Genomic DNA, 16,827 nt, shown 5'->3' on the forward strand with positions numbered 1-16,827 from the left:
CACCCTCATGAAGGCAGGGGGAGGGTGGATGGGGTGGGGGTGGGGTTTGTGGAGGGGAAACCAGGAAGGGGGACAATATTTGAAATGTAAATAAATAAAATGGCCAATAATTTAAAAAAAGCCATGTCTTGTAATGAGTGTACAGATCCCTTTTCAGCCTTTTTGCTACAATCAAGTTTGGTGCTTATATAGAATATTAGTTTTAATTGTTTTTAGCTGAATTAACAAATGGTGATTATATTCCTGTGCAAAAAAATCATCTTATATGCATACACATTATGGGATGAATACATTATGTTACATTATAAAATATATCACATCTACTTTTGTTCCTAACATGGTGATGCTATTTTTAGATGTGCAATACATCTCTGTTTCTGTCTCTGACTCTCTGTTACACACACAGTGTGTGTGTGTTTTGCTGGTGATTGAACCCTAAGCTCCATAAATTATGTTTTTGGGATGTCAGCAGAGCAGGCTGCATTTATAGAATATTTTAGTATCTTTTTCTTTTCTTTCTTCTTTGATAAGTGAATCAGCCAGAGAAGAAAGAACTTACACTTAGAATCAAAGGGGTTAGGGTGAGGGTACAAGAAAAACCTTACCCCAACTCCTTTTCTAAAGGAGCTGGGCTCTATAGCTTTGGGAATTCTACCAGGGGCCAGCACCAAAGGTCCTTTTATTGTTCTGATTTTTTCTCATCCTAAATGAGATTTGGTCACTGTATGGTCTTGTCTAAGAGAGTCATTTCCTGTCAGAACTTGTTGGGTGGCAGGGCTTGGATGTGTGTGTGTGTGTGTGTGTGTGTGTGTGCTCACACACATGTGCCTGTGATTGTGTATGCATGTATGTGCAAGGATGCCTAAGTGTCCACTTGTGTCATATTACCACCTCGTTTCATCATTCATAATTTTAGGTGTGATTTATTATAACTTTCAAACAAATGTTCATTTTATCTCTACTCCTAAACCCATCTCAGCTTCAATTCATCTTGCAATTGCTACCAGATTACTTTCTATGTGTATGTTCGTGTTTGGGACCAGAGGACAATCTCAGGTATCATTCTCAGGAATTCCATTCCTCCTTTGATACAGGGTCTCTCACTGGCCTGGAGCTCATCAATTATGCTAGACTGGCTGGCCAGTGGGGCCCAGGGATGTTCTCGTCTAGGCACCCACAGGGCCAGGATTACAAGTGGACAGTATCACACACAACATTCTTAAGTGAGTTCTAAGGATCAAACCCAGGTCCTCATACTTGTGAGGCAAGGGCTTTGCCATGTAAGCTATCCACCAGCCCTGTTTTTCCTTTTATTTATGCACTTTGTAAAGTGTCCTGTTACACCCCGAATAACAGAATATTTTGGTACCCAAGCTGAAGGTTTACGACCTTTAAAAACAAACAAAAAGAACTTCTCCCTAAATTACCAGTGTTATCATTATTGCTCCTCTTCCACAGGTTCTGTTTTTCCATTTCAGGGAAACTAGCTTCCTCCCTATCAAAGGAACAGAATTCCTACCGCTGTCTTTCCTCATATCATTTCTCCTTTCTAGGCCACTCTTCTATGCTGTCCTTCAGGCTAATCTTAAGGGCATCCTTCATTGATGTTCTCCTCATCCTCCCAGGTAACAAGCACCTGACCCTGAGCCTATGCCCAGGTACTGTTACTAGTCCATTGTGTTCATCCTCCTTACCTTTGCAGCCAGACTTAATTTTTATTAGATATTTTCTCTATTTACATTTCAAATGCTATCCCAAAAGTTCCCTATACCCCCCCTCCCACCCTGATCCCCTACCCACCCACTCCCATTTTTTGGCCCTGGTGTTCCCCTGTATTGGGGCATATAAAGTTTGCAAAACCAAGGGCCTCTCTTTCCAGTGATGGCCGACTAGGCTATCTTCTGATACATATGCAGCTAGAGACACGAGCTCTGGGGGATACTGGTTAGTTCATAATGTTGTTCCACCTATAGGGTTGCAGACCCCTTCAGCTCCCTGGGTGCTTTCTCTAGCTTCTCCATTGGGGGCCCTGTGTCCCATCCACTAGATGACTGTGAGCATCCACTTCTGTATTTGCCTCATACGAGACAGCTATATCAGGGTCCTTTCAGCAAAATCTTGCTGGCATATGCAATAGTGTCCGAGTTTGGTGGCAGCCAGACTTAGTTAAAGCACCAGAACAACTTCTTGCCATTTGCAACATACACTTTATTGATGGTACACATATGAAGTCTTTGGTGACAAAATTCAAGTCAAAACAAGTTAAGAGCTGAGTAGGCCATTCACGGACAGGATTGCTATTAGTTCACATAGAGGACCCAGGGAAAATATCCCACCCAAGCAGCACAAGTCAAACCACAGGACTACAGGACTACGGGACTATTTGGTATTCAGAAAATGGTTCAGCTTAATGCTGGTGACTATCACAGATAACATCACTCTGAATTATTCAAACGTGGCAGCTGAATAATTCCTGTACTACACACACAAGTAGAAAAACAATAGTGTCTCACTGTTAATGCTTCACGAGTGTAAAACCGAGAGATCACACATCTTGGGGGCACAGATCAATCAGAATTTGTTTACCAGCTTTATAACTTTCACTTTCACCAAGAGGTCGTGGTGATTTGCTAAGGCTCGAATTTTCTTCACACACACCCCAGATGTAGTGCATAAGTAAAACAGGGACCCCTTGTTGAATTCCCTGTAGTTGAACACTTCTGCTCTGAGGTTGTCGAAGATAATCTCAAATAGAGTAAGGGCATTAATAAGAATTTCTGATTCCACATAAGAATTATAAAGGGAACTAAATGATGACGGCACCTGGGTACCGAGAAGTTTCTTTAGCATGTCCGGATTTTCAGCAAAGTTTGAAAGTATTTTCAGAATCTCAACCTTGATTTTTCCACCCCCCTGAGATAACAAGCGGAAAAAGTTGGCAATGGAATTGACAAGCAGGTGCTGGTAGTCATTAGTAATAGTCATGTTTGTTAAAAATTTTAGCCCAACTACCTGTACCGCTGAGTTCAGGTTAGAAGCCATAATATCATCCATCACTTTATTCATGTACACCTGAAGTCTGCCCTGGTTTTCATAATTTTCACTCAGGTTATTCATGGCCATTAAGGCTTTTTCCTTAATGTGGGGGTCAGTTTTGTTGATCATGTTTGCAATAATTGGGAGGCCTCCCAACTTTCGGATTGTTTCTTGATTACATGAATAATTGGCATTGTTGCTCAGGGTGAGCAGGGCTACTTGCTGAATGAAGGGATCATCTGACTTCTGAAGCAAGGCTAGGACTTTCCTGAGATCTCGAACACCTAGGATCTCATCGATTTCATATGGAAAGGGGCGCTTATGCATGGGAATGGTTCTCTTCCCCTTCCCTCTCTGCGGGACGTCCGGCTCAGAGTCAGAATCGGACTCTGTATCAGTCCACCCAGATTCCCCTTCCTCAGATTCAGGAATCTCTGCTAGGAAGGCCTGCCCCCCATTAGCAGAAGCCGCCGCCGCAGCTGCAGCCCCATCACCAGGACGGAAACCCATCCCCAATTCATCCACTTCAACCTTGTTCTTCCTATTTTTGCCCTTGCCTCCACTCCGGTTCTTGTTTCCACCCTTGCCTCCTCCACCTTTGGGTACAGCTCCAGTGGCTGACCCAGCCTTAGGTATAGCCCCAGTGTGAGCTCCAGGGGCTGCTTTCTTGCCAGTGGCTGCTGTCTTAGAGGACCCTGAAGTCCCAGGAGTCTCTGCAGCCCCAGAATGCACGGGAAGAGAAGCCTCAGCTACCATGGCAGGTGTTCCTATTCTAGGAGTCTCTGTGGCTTCAGTAGCTGCTGCCATCCTAGGGACCTGCATGACCTCTGTGCTTGCTGTCCTCTGGGTAGATGCTGCTGCCCTAGGAGTTGCTGCCCCTCCAGAAGGCACTGCTGCCCCTCCAGAAGGCACTGCTGCCCCAGAATACTGTACTGCCCTAGGAGGCACTACTACCCCAGTAGATTGGGCTGCCACAGGATGCACTGCTGTCCCAGGAGACTGGACTGTTCTGCCAGGCACTGATGGGACTCCCCTGGGAAGTACTGATGATGGGGGTGGAAGGGGAGGTATCACCGTCCCAGGAGACTGGGTTACCCTGGAAGCTGCTGCTGGCCCAGCAAAGTGGGCTGCCACAGGAATGTAGACTGCCCCAGGAGGTGCTACTACTGCCCAGGAAGGTGCTGCTGGCACAAGAGATTGGACTGCCATGGGAGGTACTGCTGGCCCAGGAGACTGGACAGCCCCGGGATGTGCCACTGCCCAGGGAATTGCTGCTGGCCCAGTAGACACTATTGTTGGTGAAGGTACCACTGGCCCAGGAGACTGGGCTATCATTGGAGATACTGTTGGTCCAGGGGATGCTACTGCCCCAGAAGCCTCTGTGGTGCTGGGAGCTTCCAGCACTTTGGGAGCGCCTATGATTTCTGGAGCCTCTGCAGCAATGAGACCCCCTGCCACCTTGGGAGGAGGTGTAACTGTACAGGTAGCTGAAGGCATGACTACCGATTCCATATTAGCCTCAGTTCTAGCCCCATTTAACTCCTGGACCTTACTTTCTGCCCCACTCTGAACCTTAGGACTGGGTGCAGCTGGTGCCACTTCTTCAGCTACAGCGGTGGCAGGATTGGAGGCTTCTCCTTGGGCCTTGTTCATTATCTCAATATCGACGGGGTTTGGGGGACTGAATCCTGGCCCAAGGTCAATTGTGAATCCAGCTCTGAGGCCCGCTCTAGCCCTGCTTCCAGTACCCACAGAGGCCCGGTTCTTGGGCTTGGTCAGTCTCTTCTTCTTCTGGTCTTTTCCCCTAGTATATTTGTAGACACAGTACCAGGCACTTGCCCCAATCACTATTCCAGCAGCTACACAGCCAGCATCCCGAGCTCGGCTCATGGTACACCTGGAGTGAGTCTCTGATCCAGGTTGTGGAACTGGCTTGCTTAAGTGAAATGTATACACCAGTCCAACTGAGGCTCTCAAGCTCGGGTCTGAAAGTTCTTCGGAGGCTGCAAGCTGAGCTGGACCTAGTGGGAGTAAACGTTAGGTATGAGAGGCGCGCGAGTGTCAAAGGCTGCGCTTGCTGATTTAGAGATTAGCTGCAGGTTGTATCTTCAACTCTAGTTCACCTTCCCAGGGCCACTACCCATAATTTATTTGTTCCTAAATGGGGAGGGGATAATATTGGAAGCCTGGCAGAGAGGGGGAAATTTTAGATTCACCTATAATATCCCGAACCCCATTCAAATGTCCTCAGACAGCGCTCATGTACATACCAGCTTCCTGGGATCAGGAACAATTTCCACTGTGCTCGCAGCTGCAGAGCCTCAAGGTAGACGGATCTGTGGATAGATGACAGGTGGTTTTGAACCTTGGGTAGACAGATTGTTGTTTCTCCCCTGACTTGCACTCTGGTGGGCCAAAAAAAAAAAAAATCCCTTTCGACTACTCCTCTTCCTCCCCCCCCCCAACTTACAAAGACAGGTCCACACCCCCTCTTCCCTGCACCAAAAAGGATACTCCAGGACAAAGGTGTCTAAAAGAAAGAAAAGATTCAGGGGAGAGTATTCTGGTTCTATGTTCAGGCCTCTGCCACACCCACACCAGGGGATCACCATTTCTCACCTCACCCCAAACACTGACCTGCAAGAATTCAGAGCTCTGTATCCTTCCTCGAATTCAGCCAGAGTTTCCTGCTGAGGACGGGCTGAAGGGCAGGAATACAGACTGCAGGGGCAGACTAAGAACCTGGTGGACATATATCAGCATCCAGAACAAGAGTCCGGAGGGTTAGCTTTCTTTTCTAGGCACACCAAAGTGGCAAAGAATTCCACCTTTCAATTCCTTTAATTCTAGCCTCTCACATCCCAGCTATCCAGGTCCCCTCCCCCCCACCCCCATTTGCGCAGGCTCCCCAGGCCTCAACGCCCCCTTCTCTTTCGCCCCACCTCTGGCCGCCATTTTTCTGAGACACAGCGCCACACCCCTTCTACTGCTGCAATGAAGCGGAGGGAGCAAGGCAAGGGCTGGCTAAGATGCAGCAGGGGGATTCCTGCCAGATATTCTAGTATTCCCCGCTTATGCTCAGCTCTCTTCACCCCCCCCCCCCAACTTCCTGGCCTAGGCCCTCTAGCAAGGGCCTAGCAAGCAAGGGCCTCTAGGCCTGCCTTCTCAGTTTCAGGGTCGTGATTTTCTGTGGTTTCTCTCCTCTGAGCTCCACCTCCCATCCCCATCCCAAATCCCCAGACAACCGCCATTTCTTTAGCCCGCATACCCGAATTCCCTTTTCAGGGCCAAAAGGACCAGGGTGAAGGGCTGGTGGGCCGCAGGTGTCTGGAGAGCAGCTTGGCAGTTAGCATGGCGGTCTAATACCAGATTCTCTCACGGTCCCCCAGCCTATGAAGCCCGTACAGCTCCAAATGCTCCATCTCTCCCACAGAAGCTGGCACACCCATTTGCTAGTGCCCTAGAAAGGCAGGGGGCTGGGAGGGGAGGGGAGGGGAGGGAGGGGAGGGAGCAGGGTTTTGGCAACAAGGTGTCTGAAAAGGGAGGGTGGGAGTGCAAAATACTGATTGCTTCCAAATTTCAAGCCCCCACCGGTCACCCGATCCCAAGCCCCTTTGCTGGGAGTGTATGTGCTACCGCGTTTTACTTCTCTTGCCCCCTCCTCTCAGAACAGCACGGCAAGCAAGGGAGCCGAGCCAAATGTCAAAATAAAACCGCAAAAGAGCTGGGGGAGAAGCAAGCGGTTTCTTCCATAAACCCGATAGTCCTTTCATGCCATTCCTCCCCTCCCCCGCTGCCCACCAAAATCCGCTGTGCTGGAGTTCCCAAGTCTGGAAAACCTCGGCCAGCAGAGAGTGCAGAGGCGCCTGTGGCCTGACTTCAGCATCCCTAGGCGATTTCTATACCCGCCACCCCCTCGGAACAGAGAATGTTCATTCTAGCACTCACCTGGCCAGTTCTGAGGGAATTTTCTCTGTCTCGCTAGACTGACCGCAGCTTTAATAGCGTTGGTACCCGGAGGAAGATGGCAGGGATGGCCGTAAGGCTTTAAGTACCTTTGCCCACGTCAGCTCTCTTGGTCACGTGGGACCCGCATCACCAGTAAGCTTGGGTCCCCGAATTCCACTCCCACCAAGAGCACAAGCCCCCTCCTTTATCCTACTCCTACCGCTTCCCACCACAGCAGGTCCTGTCAATCATTCAGGGACTTTGTGACCTCTGAGGCCCTAAGTAGCCCCTTCTCCCTATGTGAACCTTCTTTCTCTGGTTACTGGGGAGGAGCAGCAGCTTTTAGAACTGTTGACATTTTTTACCTTTTTTTTTCTCTTGTGGAATTATCTCGAGTTTTTTCTGGGTTACTCCAAGCTTTTCCCTCAATTCTCCATCGTCCAGTCCCTACTTACACTGACCGTTTCCCTTGCCATTGAGTTTCTGCTCCTGTACATATAAGATAAGGGACAAATATCAAAGAGGAAGCAAGGACTAGACGTGAGATCTGCACTTCTGGGAGACCCCTTCTTTGTTTTAAAAACTGTGACTACACCTTTATTTTTTACAGGAGGAAGACACAATAAAACAAGAACTCAGTGGGGGAAATAGTAGCAAAAATGAACAGAAACATTTTGTTTAAAATAAAGATTTCTCTCACATTAATTTTGCTTAATTTTTATCACATAGACAATGAATACTCTTGGCCACATGGGGAACAGATTTCAAAGCATGCTAAGTATTTGACTATCTAAAAATGTATTTTTCTTGATAATATAAGTACATTTTCATATGATCTATGAATTGATACATGAAGAGGCATTCGGTGGCCATACCTTATTTATTTTGGATAAATAATATCCTATATTTCTTCTTCTGGGATAGCTTTTAAGTGGAATTTGTAGGTGATCTTCTCTTTTCTTGTTAGAGAAATACTTTTATTCAACATTACCATGCTGTTGCTTACTGCTGGGTGAATCTCTTGCAATTTATGGCTGTCACCATGACAAATTTGAACACCTCTTCCTGGTTAGGTTCCAGGTTAGTGATTTATCTTCAAGGCTAAGAAAAGTAATTGTGAGATGGGTGCAGGATGCTAAAATCCTCCTTGCTCTGTTCAGAAGGCTAGAAGCTGCAGTTCCACTACCCTCTCTTGAGTCTTGAACGATTCCCTGTGGGTAGACATCTGACCATGTTTCTTACTCCCAAATTATACATGGACAGGGCATCGAAGTGGTGACATGGGTGAATGCCTTTAGCCCCTTACCTTTCTTCTCTTCGGGGTAACTCAGCAATGCATGAAATAGATTGTTCTTCCCATCTGTCTCTGGAGCTGAATATTTCAGTGAATACAAAAGGGATTGCTGGGGGAAGCTGCTGTTAAATTGGCTTAACGCATATTCTTTTACACAGTGCCCTGTTGACTGTTGTCATTACTATTCCGTGTACTACTACTACCTGGTCTAAAAGTCACAACCTGTTGGCCCCCTCCCCTCTGGACACCTCATCTCCAAGGCAACCAGTAAAATCCTAGATTTGCTTCCAAATAACTGCCATTCGTCATCCATTTTGGTGCTCCCTTCGTCAAGTATATATACAGACACAAACTACAATGTCCAACGGCCATGCTGATTAACCTTGACTAGCTGTTAATACTTCGCTAACTCTGTGGTCCACCTGAAATTATATTCACCCTAAAGGTCTTATTTTTGATTGTGTATGGGTCCCAGTAGATTTTAGGAGGTGGGATTTAGAGGTCCTTAACCCAACAGTTTCTCAAGGGGTTTGTCTCTCAGATATTGACCCCTTAAGGGCCAATAGAACAGCCTAAAGCATTTGTGTTTTGTGTATCAGTCAAGATTAAGAATCTCTTTTGTCCATTGGTTGGGTGCAAATAACTGCATCTGACTCTTTCAGCTGCTTGTTGGGTCTTTTGGAGAGCAGTCATGGTAGGTCCCTTTTGGTGAGCGTTCCATAGCTTCAGTAATAGTGTCAGGTCTTTGGGCTTCCCCTTGAGCTGGATTCCACTTTGGGCCTGTCACTGGACCTTCTTTTCCTCAGGCTCCTCTCCATTTCCATCCCTGCAGTTACAGCAAAAGACTGCCGAGTCTGGGTTCATTTAGAGATGATGCACCTAACCCAACCACTGTTTTTTTTTTTTTTTTCTTGAATTACAATTTCTGATAAGAAACTTTACATTAAGAAAAAAATCTACTTTGGTATATTTATTTTCTGCTAGCAGGGTTTTGATATCTTAATAGTTCCAATAATTCTTAGGTGACATTTTTGGTTTGTGAAAGTTTATACTAAATGTCATTTCCAACTTTGGGCTCTTTTGTTGTTGTTACCAAAGCAGGGATAATTTTTTTAGAAAAAATTTATTGGTTATTTTGTTATTTACTTTTCAAATGTTATCCTCCTTCCTGGTTTCCTCTCCAAAACACCCCCATCCCACCCCCTCCTTCCTCCACGAGGGTGCTTCCCCACCCACTCGCCCACTCCCACCCTAGCATCCCCCTACACTGGGCATCAAGCCTTCATAGGACCAAGGGCCTCCCCTCCTTTGATGCCAGACAAGGCCATCTTCTGCTACATATGCAGTCATGGGTCACTCCATGTGTGCTCTTTGGTTGGTGGTTTAGACCCTGGGAGTTCTGGGGGTGGGGGTATCTAGTTAGTTGATATTGTTGTTCTTCATATGGAGTTACAAACCCCTTCAGCTCCTTCAGTCTTTCCCCTAGCTCCTCCATTGGGTACCCTTGCTCAGTCTGATGGTTGTCTAAGAGCATCTGCCTCTGTATTTGTCAGGCACTGTCAGAGCCTCTCAAGGGACAGCTATACCAGGCTCCTGTCAGCAAGCTCTTGTTGGTGTCCACAATAGTGTCTCGGTTTGGTGACTATATGTGGGATGGATCCTCAGGTAGAGCAGTCAGTGGATGGCCTTTCTTTCAGTTTCTGTATCTCCTTTAGACAGGAGCAATTCTGGGTTAAAATTTTGAGAAGTGACTCCATCCTTCAACTGGGGTCCTTGCCTAACCTCTGGATATGGTCTCTACAGGTTCTCTCTCCCCTTCGTTGGGTATTTCAGCTAATGGCCTCCCCATTGTGTCCGGTAAGCCTCTTGCTTTTCTGGCGTTTAGAATTTTTTAGTGGCTACCCCCAGTTCCCCATCCTTCACTGCTGCACACCTCTGTTCAATTACCTAACCCTCTGTACATCTCCCCCGTCTCCTCCCACACCTGATCATGTCCCCTCTTTTTCCCTCTCCCCCTCCTCTCTTCCTAGGGATAAATTTTAAACAGGAAAAAGATGCAGTGATTTTTCAAGTATATGAATAAGTCTTGAGTGTAAATTCATATTTTTCCTAATTATCATCCAAATGTTCAATCAAAATATTTGATTGCATATCCAATTTCTACCAGGAGATGTCCTGGATAAGCACCCTTGATTATTATTAAATGGCAAGTTTTTTAAACATACCATTACACAGAAAAGAGGGAAAAAGATTTAATGTCAAGACAATAGAGCTAAATACTACTAAATATCTATTTATACAATTCTTGGAAACAGTTATTAAAAATAGAAAAGCAGAAATAGAACTGTCTTTCATATTTAAAAAGTTTTAAAAACAAAGCTTTTCTAAACCTGGGGTGCCATTAGTTGATACCCTCATTCCATGTTTAGAAACAAAATGCCAACATAATAATCCTGATTTATACACACAAAATCCAAACTACTGTGTACACTAAAAATACTTTATAAGTTGGTCATTTTCCCCTTCCTAGTATCCACACTTCCTTCTCTTTGTCTTTCTTTGTTTGACCAGGACATCCTGGAGAGCACCCACATTTTGTTATCTTTTGTTTCACCCTTTAGTGTAACTTGTGTTATTTCTGATACAATCTCTTTTCAAGGTTATTTTTACTTATGTTTACTGCTATTACACAAAAAGTAATATCCAGATATATTATCAATGAGTGAAAGGAACTTGTAAAGTCCATTGTCCTGGTAGCCCCACAAGGGAGTGATAAATCTATCAGGTCAGAGCACTTCATGTATTCTTTATCAGGTTAAGGATATTTTCTTTTATATCTAATTTAATTTAATCAATAAAGGAATCATTGAATTATACATAATTCTTTACTACATAAATGAAGTTTCCTTCTTATTATTTTATTAATAGTTTGAGCTTTTAAAAATGACTGGCTTAATTTACTAAGTGCTGAGCTAGGATTATAGTTCAGTGGTACAGTGCTTGCCTGCTAACATGAGGGCCTAGGTTCAATCCATAAGACACAAATACTTTGATTCTAAGATGTCTTTTTTTCTATTAATTTGCTGTTGTCAAAATGATGGACCTACATCAGTCATTCTTGTCACTTTCTTTGTCCTACAGTATATTTTGAATACATCTGGACATATGAACACTTTGTAAATTCCAAGCCTCCTTCCTGAGTTGTTTAAAATAAAAACAAATATCCTCTCTACACAACTGACAAGACTCTACCATAGTCAACCTTATTACACTTCTGCCTCATCTTTCCTTTTTCTAATCATCCTAGATTTATTGATATGCCTGGGCCAAATTGACCACGTACTCTTCACAGAGCCTTTGTACTTGTTTACCTTTCTGCCTGAGATTCTCTCCTCCTACATATCACCCTATATCCCTCATAATGTTGTATTTTATCAAAGGTGAACTTTAAAGGGCTGGAAATGTAGCTCAATGGTAGAGTCCTTGCATAGCATGTGCAAGACTCTGAGTTCAGCCTTAGCTCCTCACAAAAGCTGAACTATGTGTGTATATAAAAATGAATATGGTTAGTATATATTGTACAGAATAATTTCACTGTGACTTTTTCATAGACGTATGTGATATACTTAAATCATAGTTGCACACCAGTCACCCTCTTTTAGTCTCTCCCTCCCTGATTTCCTACTTCCCTAAGAATCCTCCTTCTCCATTCAGGGATTTTCTTTCTAGGTTTCACATTTGCAAGGAAACATGCAATATCTATCTCTCTGAATCTTGCTTATTTTTCTTAACGTAAAGATTTTCAGTTCCNCCCATTTTTTTTTTTTTTTTGGTAACCAAAGACTTCCAGTTCTATCCAGTTAGTGACATGATTTCTTCTTTATGACAGAATAATTTTCCTCTCTCCCTCCCCATCCTCTTTCTCTGAAACCTAAACTTTCTAATGAGTCTTTTCCTGGTTAGTTTGTATGCCAGAAATAAAACTGCCTCCAGTTATCAGAGAAAATTTTGCCATGTGTGCAAAGACTATGCAGACCAAGAAAGATATTGCAGTGGGGGCAAGAAAACATGGAGGGTTGCATACATCACACTTTGTTTTGCTAATAAGGCCAGGAAAAAATTAGGACTTGGATTTAATAGATCAGTAGCTTACATACTGAAGTCTCATCAAAACAGAGGCTCTTGCCTGCTATTGTTTTGCTCTTTAAGAATTTCATTCATTGTGTTTAGATCATACTCACCTCTTCCCTCAACTCCTGCAGATTTCTCACTCCCTTCCCTACAGAACCAACTTGGTGTGGTCTTTTTTTTTTTTTTTTAATTTAGTCCAATTTGTGCTGCCCATATATTCTTGTACATGTAGCCTTCCACTGGAACATGCTCAATTTACCAGAGTTTATATTCTTAAAGAAAACGGATCTTCTCCCCTCAGTTACCAAGAGCTCCTATGCTAAGAGTGGGACTTCATGCCCACCTCCTCTCTCTATGGCTTGAGTTTTTTTTAGGTCTTGTACACACTGTCACAGCCATTGTGAGTTCTTTTGAGCGACATGTTCTGCTGCATCTAGAAAACATTGTTCCTTATAGTCATCCAACCACTTCTGGCTCTTACAGATAGAGATTCTTGATCAGTCAACAATTCTATTCTTTGGGGGGGGGGCTATATGACTGTAGCCTAGGAAGCAGTGGAAAGAAGAGGAGGAAACCCATCCTGATTCGGATCCCTGCAGATTGGTGTGAGGATAAGAATTGATTGAAGACTACTAGCATCTGGGTGGAGGATAGTAGTACAAATTTTAATTTTGGAGTGCTTTAACATTTCCCAGTGGGGCCCATGGGAACTTCATCTCTTTCTCATTTCATTCATGTCCTCTAAAACTGAAGGTTGTGTCAACAGCAGAAATAGTTGGTGACTTAAGAAGGCAGAATATGGAGCTGGAGAGATGGCTTAGTGGTTAAGAGTACTGGCTTCTTGCTCTTCCAGAGGTCCTGAGTTCAATTCCCAGCAACCACATGGTGTCTCACAACCATCTGTAATGGGATCTTATTCTCTCCTCTGGTATTTAAAGACAGCTACAGTGTACTCACATAAATGAAATAAATAAATAAAGCTAAAAATAAAAAAAAGAAGGCAGAATAAAGGAACAAGTTTCCAGGGAGCAGAGGCATGGAGGACTGGGGTTACTACATTTGATCAACATGCATAGGGGTATATGTTTTCACACTATTTGTAGCTAGACTATCCATCAGTCAATGTCTGCAAGCTTTTCAATGAGTTATGTAGCCATCCCTCTCCCTCCCATTGGTGTAGAAGGAATAGGGAGCCTGGGAGCCTGGGTGGGACCTAGTTTGCCAAGTACATCATATGGCAGTCAATACTGAGGTCTCTCCGTGCTTGCTTGCTTGTGTGTGTGTGTGTTTATAGGGACATTTTTATTTTAACATATGGAAAAACTCTCTCCTCCACAAATTCCATTATTTGTAATAGACGTAGGGTTTGAGAGAAACAAGCTTGGTGAAGGGCTCTCCATGAGTCCGGAAAACAGGGCTGGCTTGACTGAGAAAATGAAACTGGAGACCATATACAGAAATGGAACAAACCAGTCTCTGGTATGTTAGGTAGGACTCCCAAGAAGTAAAGCCTGAGATAAGGATTCTTATGAAGGTGATTTATTGAAGGACTGCTTTAAAGCGAGCATATATGGAGGTAGCAGCCTAGGATAAGGAAGAAGCTAGGCATAAACACAGTCTGGCTTGAGTCTAGACTTAGTCTGAGACCAAGGAATTTCTGAAACATGAAATATATGAAGGAATTGATGCATCTTGAGATAAGGAAATTAGGCTTCTATAGACACTGAGAGAGTTAGAATACATGATAATGTCTGTTGAGAGGAGAGGGACTTTTGATTCTACAAAGTGGCCCTGAAAAAATTCAACTATGAATCTTTAGCAGCCAACACTCATAACAGCTAGCAAATAGCTGCCTCTATCTTTTAAATGGAATCTGGAAGGTACACCAGGAGCATCTACTTTGCCTACTATAGTTAGTCAGTCTGCACTCTTGCAGTAAGAATGAGCTTTCCATCCGTGGACCTCCAACCCACTGCCAAAAGATTCCATTTTAGCATTGCTATCTTTGGAGTCTTCTCATGCGTGCAGTCTTTCAGGATATGGCCAGCTTATCCACAAATAAAGGGAAAGAGGAAACAGCTTGAGCTTCACTAATCTTCTAGTTGCCTCATAAAAAGTTGCCTCAGAGGCTAGCTTTTCTTCTTTAATGGCGAATCGAGTCGTCCCCTTCACTGTGTGAATTTTAGATGGGAACTATCCATGAGATTTAGCACCCAATGAATCTGTCTTTTGCATGTAATGAGATTAGGGAATGAAACAGATGTTGAGGGAAATTTAGGAGTAAGATCTGTGACTCTGACACATTTAGAACAGTTTTGGAGGAGGTCCATAGTCTTTCATCCATATACAGTTCAGGGTAAGTCAGGCCAATGGGAGGGCATAGGAGCAAAGGGTCCCAGATACATTAATGGGCTCTGTATACATCTAAAATCCAAGTGGTAGTCCTGAATTCTTGGAAGTAAAGATGGTGCTTTAGAGAATTTAAACTGAGTCTTCATTCATATTGTTAACATAAAAGAAAAACCAGCGTCCTTTCTTCCAGTGGTTTTTCTTGCTCACAAGTGTTTGTTGTTAAATTTTACAAGCCAGAACACCAGGAAAAAAAGCATTGTTCCAAACTGCAAAATCACTTCAAACTTTGTCCTGCTTTTGCTGTGGGCTAGAGAAACAGATCCGTGTTAAGGTTGTAATTGCTGTGTTTTGGATCCAATCTCCTTTCTGAGGATTGTTACATCTTTGAAACACTGTTGAAAGTAGGGCACAATCAGCAGTCATCTCCTTGTTTCTTTTCTATCCTTTTGTCAAAAGAGGGTTTTTTTTTTTTGACTCTGGAGAAATTCCTGTCCCTTGAAATACAAGTTATCTTGTTCAATTTCACAGATGAAGTCAGAAAAGTATAAATAAGATAGCCAAGTCTTTGTAGACAGTGATGGATAATTTGATAAGTCTTTTATTCATTTTAAAGCATAGATCCAGTTAAAATAATTAAATGTTGAGAAATTGTACTGTAATCCAATTTATTCCCCACTCCTCTTCCATGCCAGTTTCTTTTTTCATTAAAAATAATAAATACCTCCTAGTGTTTTGAGATAATTATATATCATAGAACACATATAGAACACATCAGGAGAGTCTATAAAATATGTCCACAAAACAAGAGCTCCCAAGCCCCAGATAATGATCTATTTTTCTTCAGTAGCATAACTTGTCACTCAACCATATTTTTACTACTCAAATTTGATGGAGTGTTGTTAATCAATTAGGAAATCTGATTTGCGATTTGCAAAGTGTCTGGTAACATACTGTCAAATTCAGGAACAACTGTCACTTGTGTTTAAGGTAAACTTCTTAATGCAGTACCCATCAGGGACCTTTAAACTTTGTTTATTCCAATGGTGGGTGATAAATGTGATTAAAATTCATAAGAATGTGTAGGATGCTTTGTGCTTGGGTCCTCATTTGTGGTAAGGAAAAGTCATTATTCTTGAGCACATATTCTATAGAATCAAACCCAGAATTTGTTCACTGAGGTCTACATTTATTGAAAAGTATTTATTATTTAAATTCTTACAGCAAATATAACTTTGATATTCTAGACTTTAATTTTCCTTTACCTATCTAAATACATGCTTTTAGAATGGAATTTTGAAAGACCTATGAGTTTTTTTCTGAAATACAAATAACATCTTCAAGAAGAGCAGAATGCAAGTCCAGACATGCCTCTTTTTTATCTAGATCAAGGGCTTCCAAAGAGTATGAGCACCCATAAAAACATCTTTCACCTATTTTTATTTGATATTTACAGTGCGTCGAGAAATTACCCTCTGGTTGGCCATAGAGTGAAAATCTTACCAAGAAGGATTTGGGGAGTCCAAACCAAACTGCAGGGATATGCAGATTCCCATGTCAGATGTCTAGTAGATCAGGCCAATCTTGTGAAAAGGAATCTGTGATTCGTGTTGCCAGAAACAGCATCCAGAACTGGCCTATGTATTTGGAACAGCCTTGTGGCTTTCTCCTGAATAGAAAGTATCAAGTTGTTAATGATCATGGAGACAGGATGCTTCTTGGGCACTCTTCTTTTCCTTCTGATGCCATTCAAAATGAAGACTCCAAGTTCAAAGACAGAAGGTCTTAAAATTTAAATAACTACCAACAATAGTCTTCACTATATTAATTTACAGGGCAAATAACTAAAAATCCATCTACCAAACAATGACTGCAGCTTGATCAGATAAGGCTTTCTAGGTCAAGATGGCTCATGAGTACTAGTTTCAATTTACCAGTGTCTATTCAATTACTTTTCTTTTTTTTAAAATTTTTAATATTTTTATTACATATTTTCCTCAATTACATTTCCAATGCTATCCCAAAAGTCACCCATACCGCCCCCCCACTTCCCTACCCACCCATTCCCA

General features: G+C 43.1%; 1 protein-coding gene across 3 annotated transcripts; it reads right to left on the bottom strand.

Moving 5' to 3' along the window:
- Nucleotides 1-2,187: 2,187 nt before the first annotated feature.
- Nucleotides 2,188-7,067, bottom strand: Armcx2 (armadillo repeat containing X-linked 2). 3 transcript variants are annotated; one of them, XM_029473707.1, is made up of 5 exons: nucleotides 6,985-7,067; nucleotides 6,305-6,569; nucleotides 5,674-5,737; nucleotides 5,307-5,372; nucleotides 2,188-5,057 (listed from the first exon to the last, which is right to left on the bottom strand). In XM_029473707.1, exon 5 carries the CDS (start codon nucleotides 4,924-4,926, stop codon nucleotides 2,572-2,574), a length of 2,355 nt encoding a protein of 784 aa, XP_029329567.1. In that variant the 5' UTR covers nucleotides 4,927-5,057; nucleotides 5,307-5,372; nucleotides 5,674-5,737; nucleotides 6,305-6,569; nucleotides 6,985-7,067; the 3' UTR covers nucleotides 2,188-2,571. The 3 variants fall into 3 exon arrangements, with proteins under 3 accessions (XP_029329567.1, XP_029329565.1, XP_029329566.1); XM_029473705.1 differs by having other exon boundaries at nucleotides 5,674-5,778; XM_029473706.1 differs by having other exon boundaries at nucleotides 5,674-5,778; nucleotides 6,305-6,512; nucleotides 6,985-7,030.
- Nucleotides 7,068-16,827: the final 9,760 nt, after the last annotated feature.

This window comes from Mus caroli, chromosome X, assembly GCF_900094665.2.
Source record: "Mus caroli chromosome X, CAROLI_EIJ_v1.1, whole genome shotgun sequence".
NCBI lineage: Eukaryota > Metazoa > Chordata > Mammalia > Rodentia > Muridae > Mus > Mus caroli.

What these genes read in the sequence shown, in the direction of transcription:
- Armcx2 (XM_029473707.1), bottom strand. Translation starts at nt 4,926, where the DNA reads ATGAGCCGAGCTCGGGATGCTGGCTGTGTAGCTGCTGGAATAGTGATT.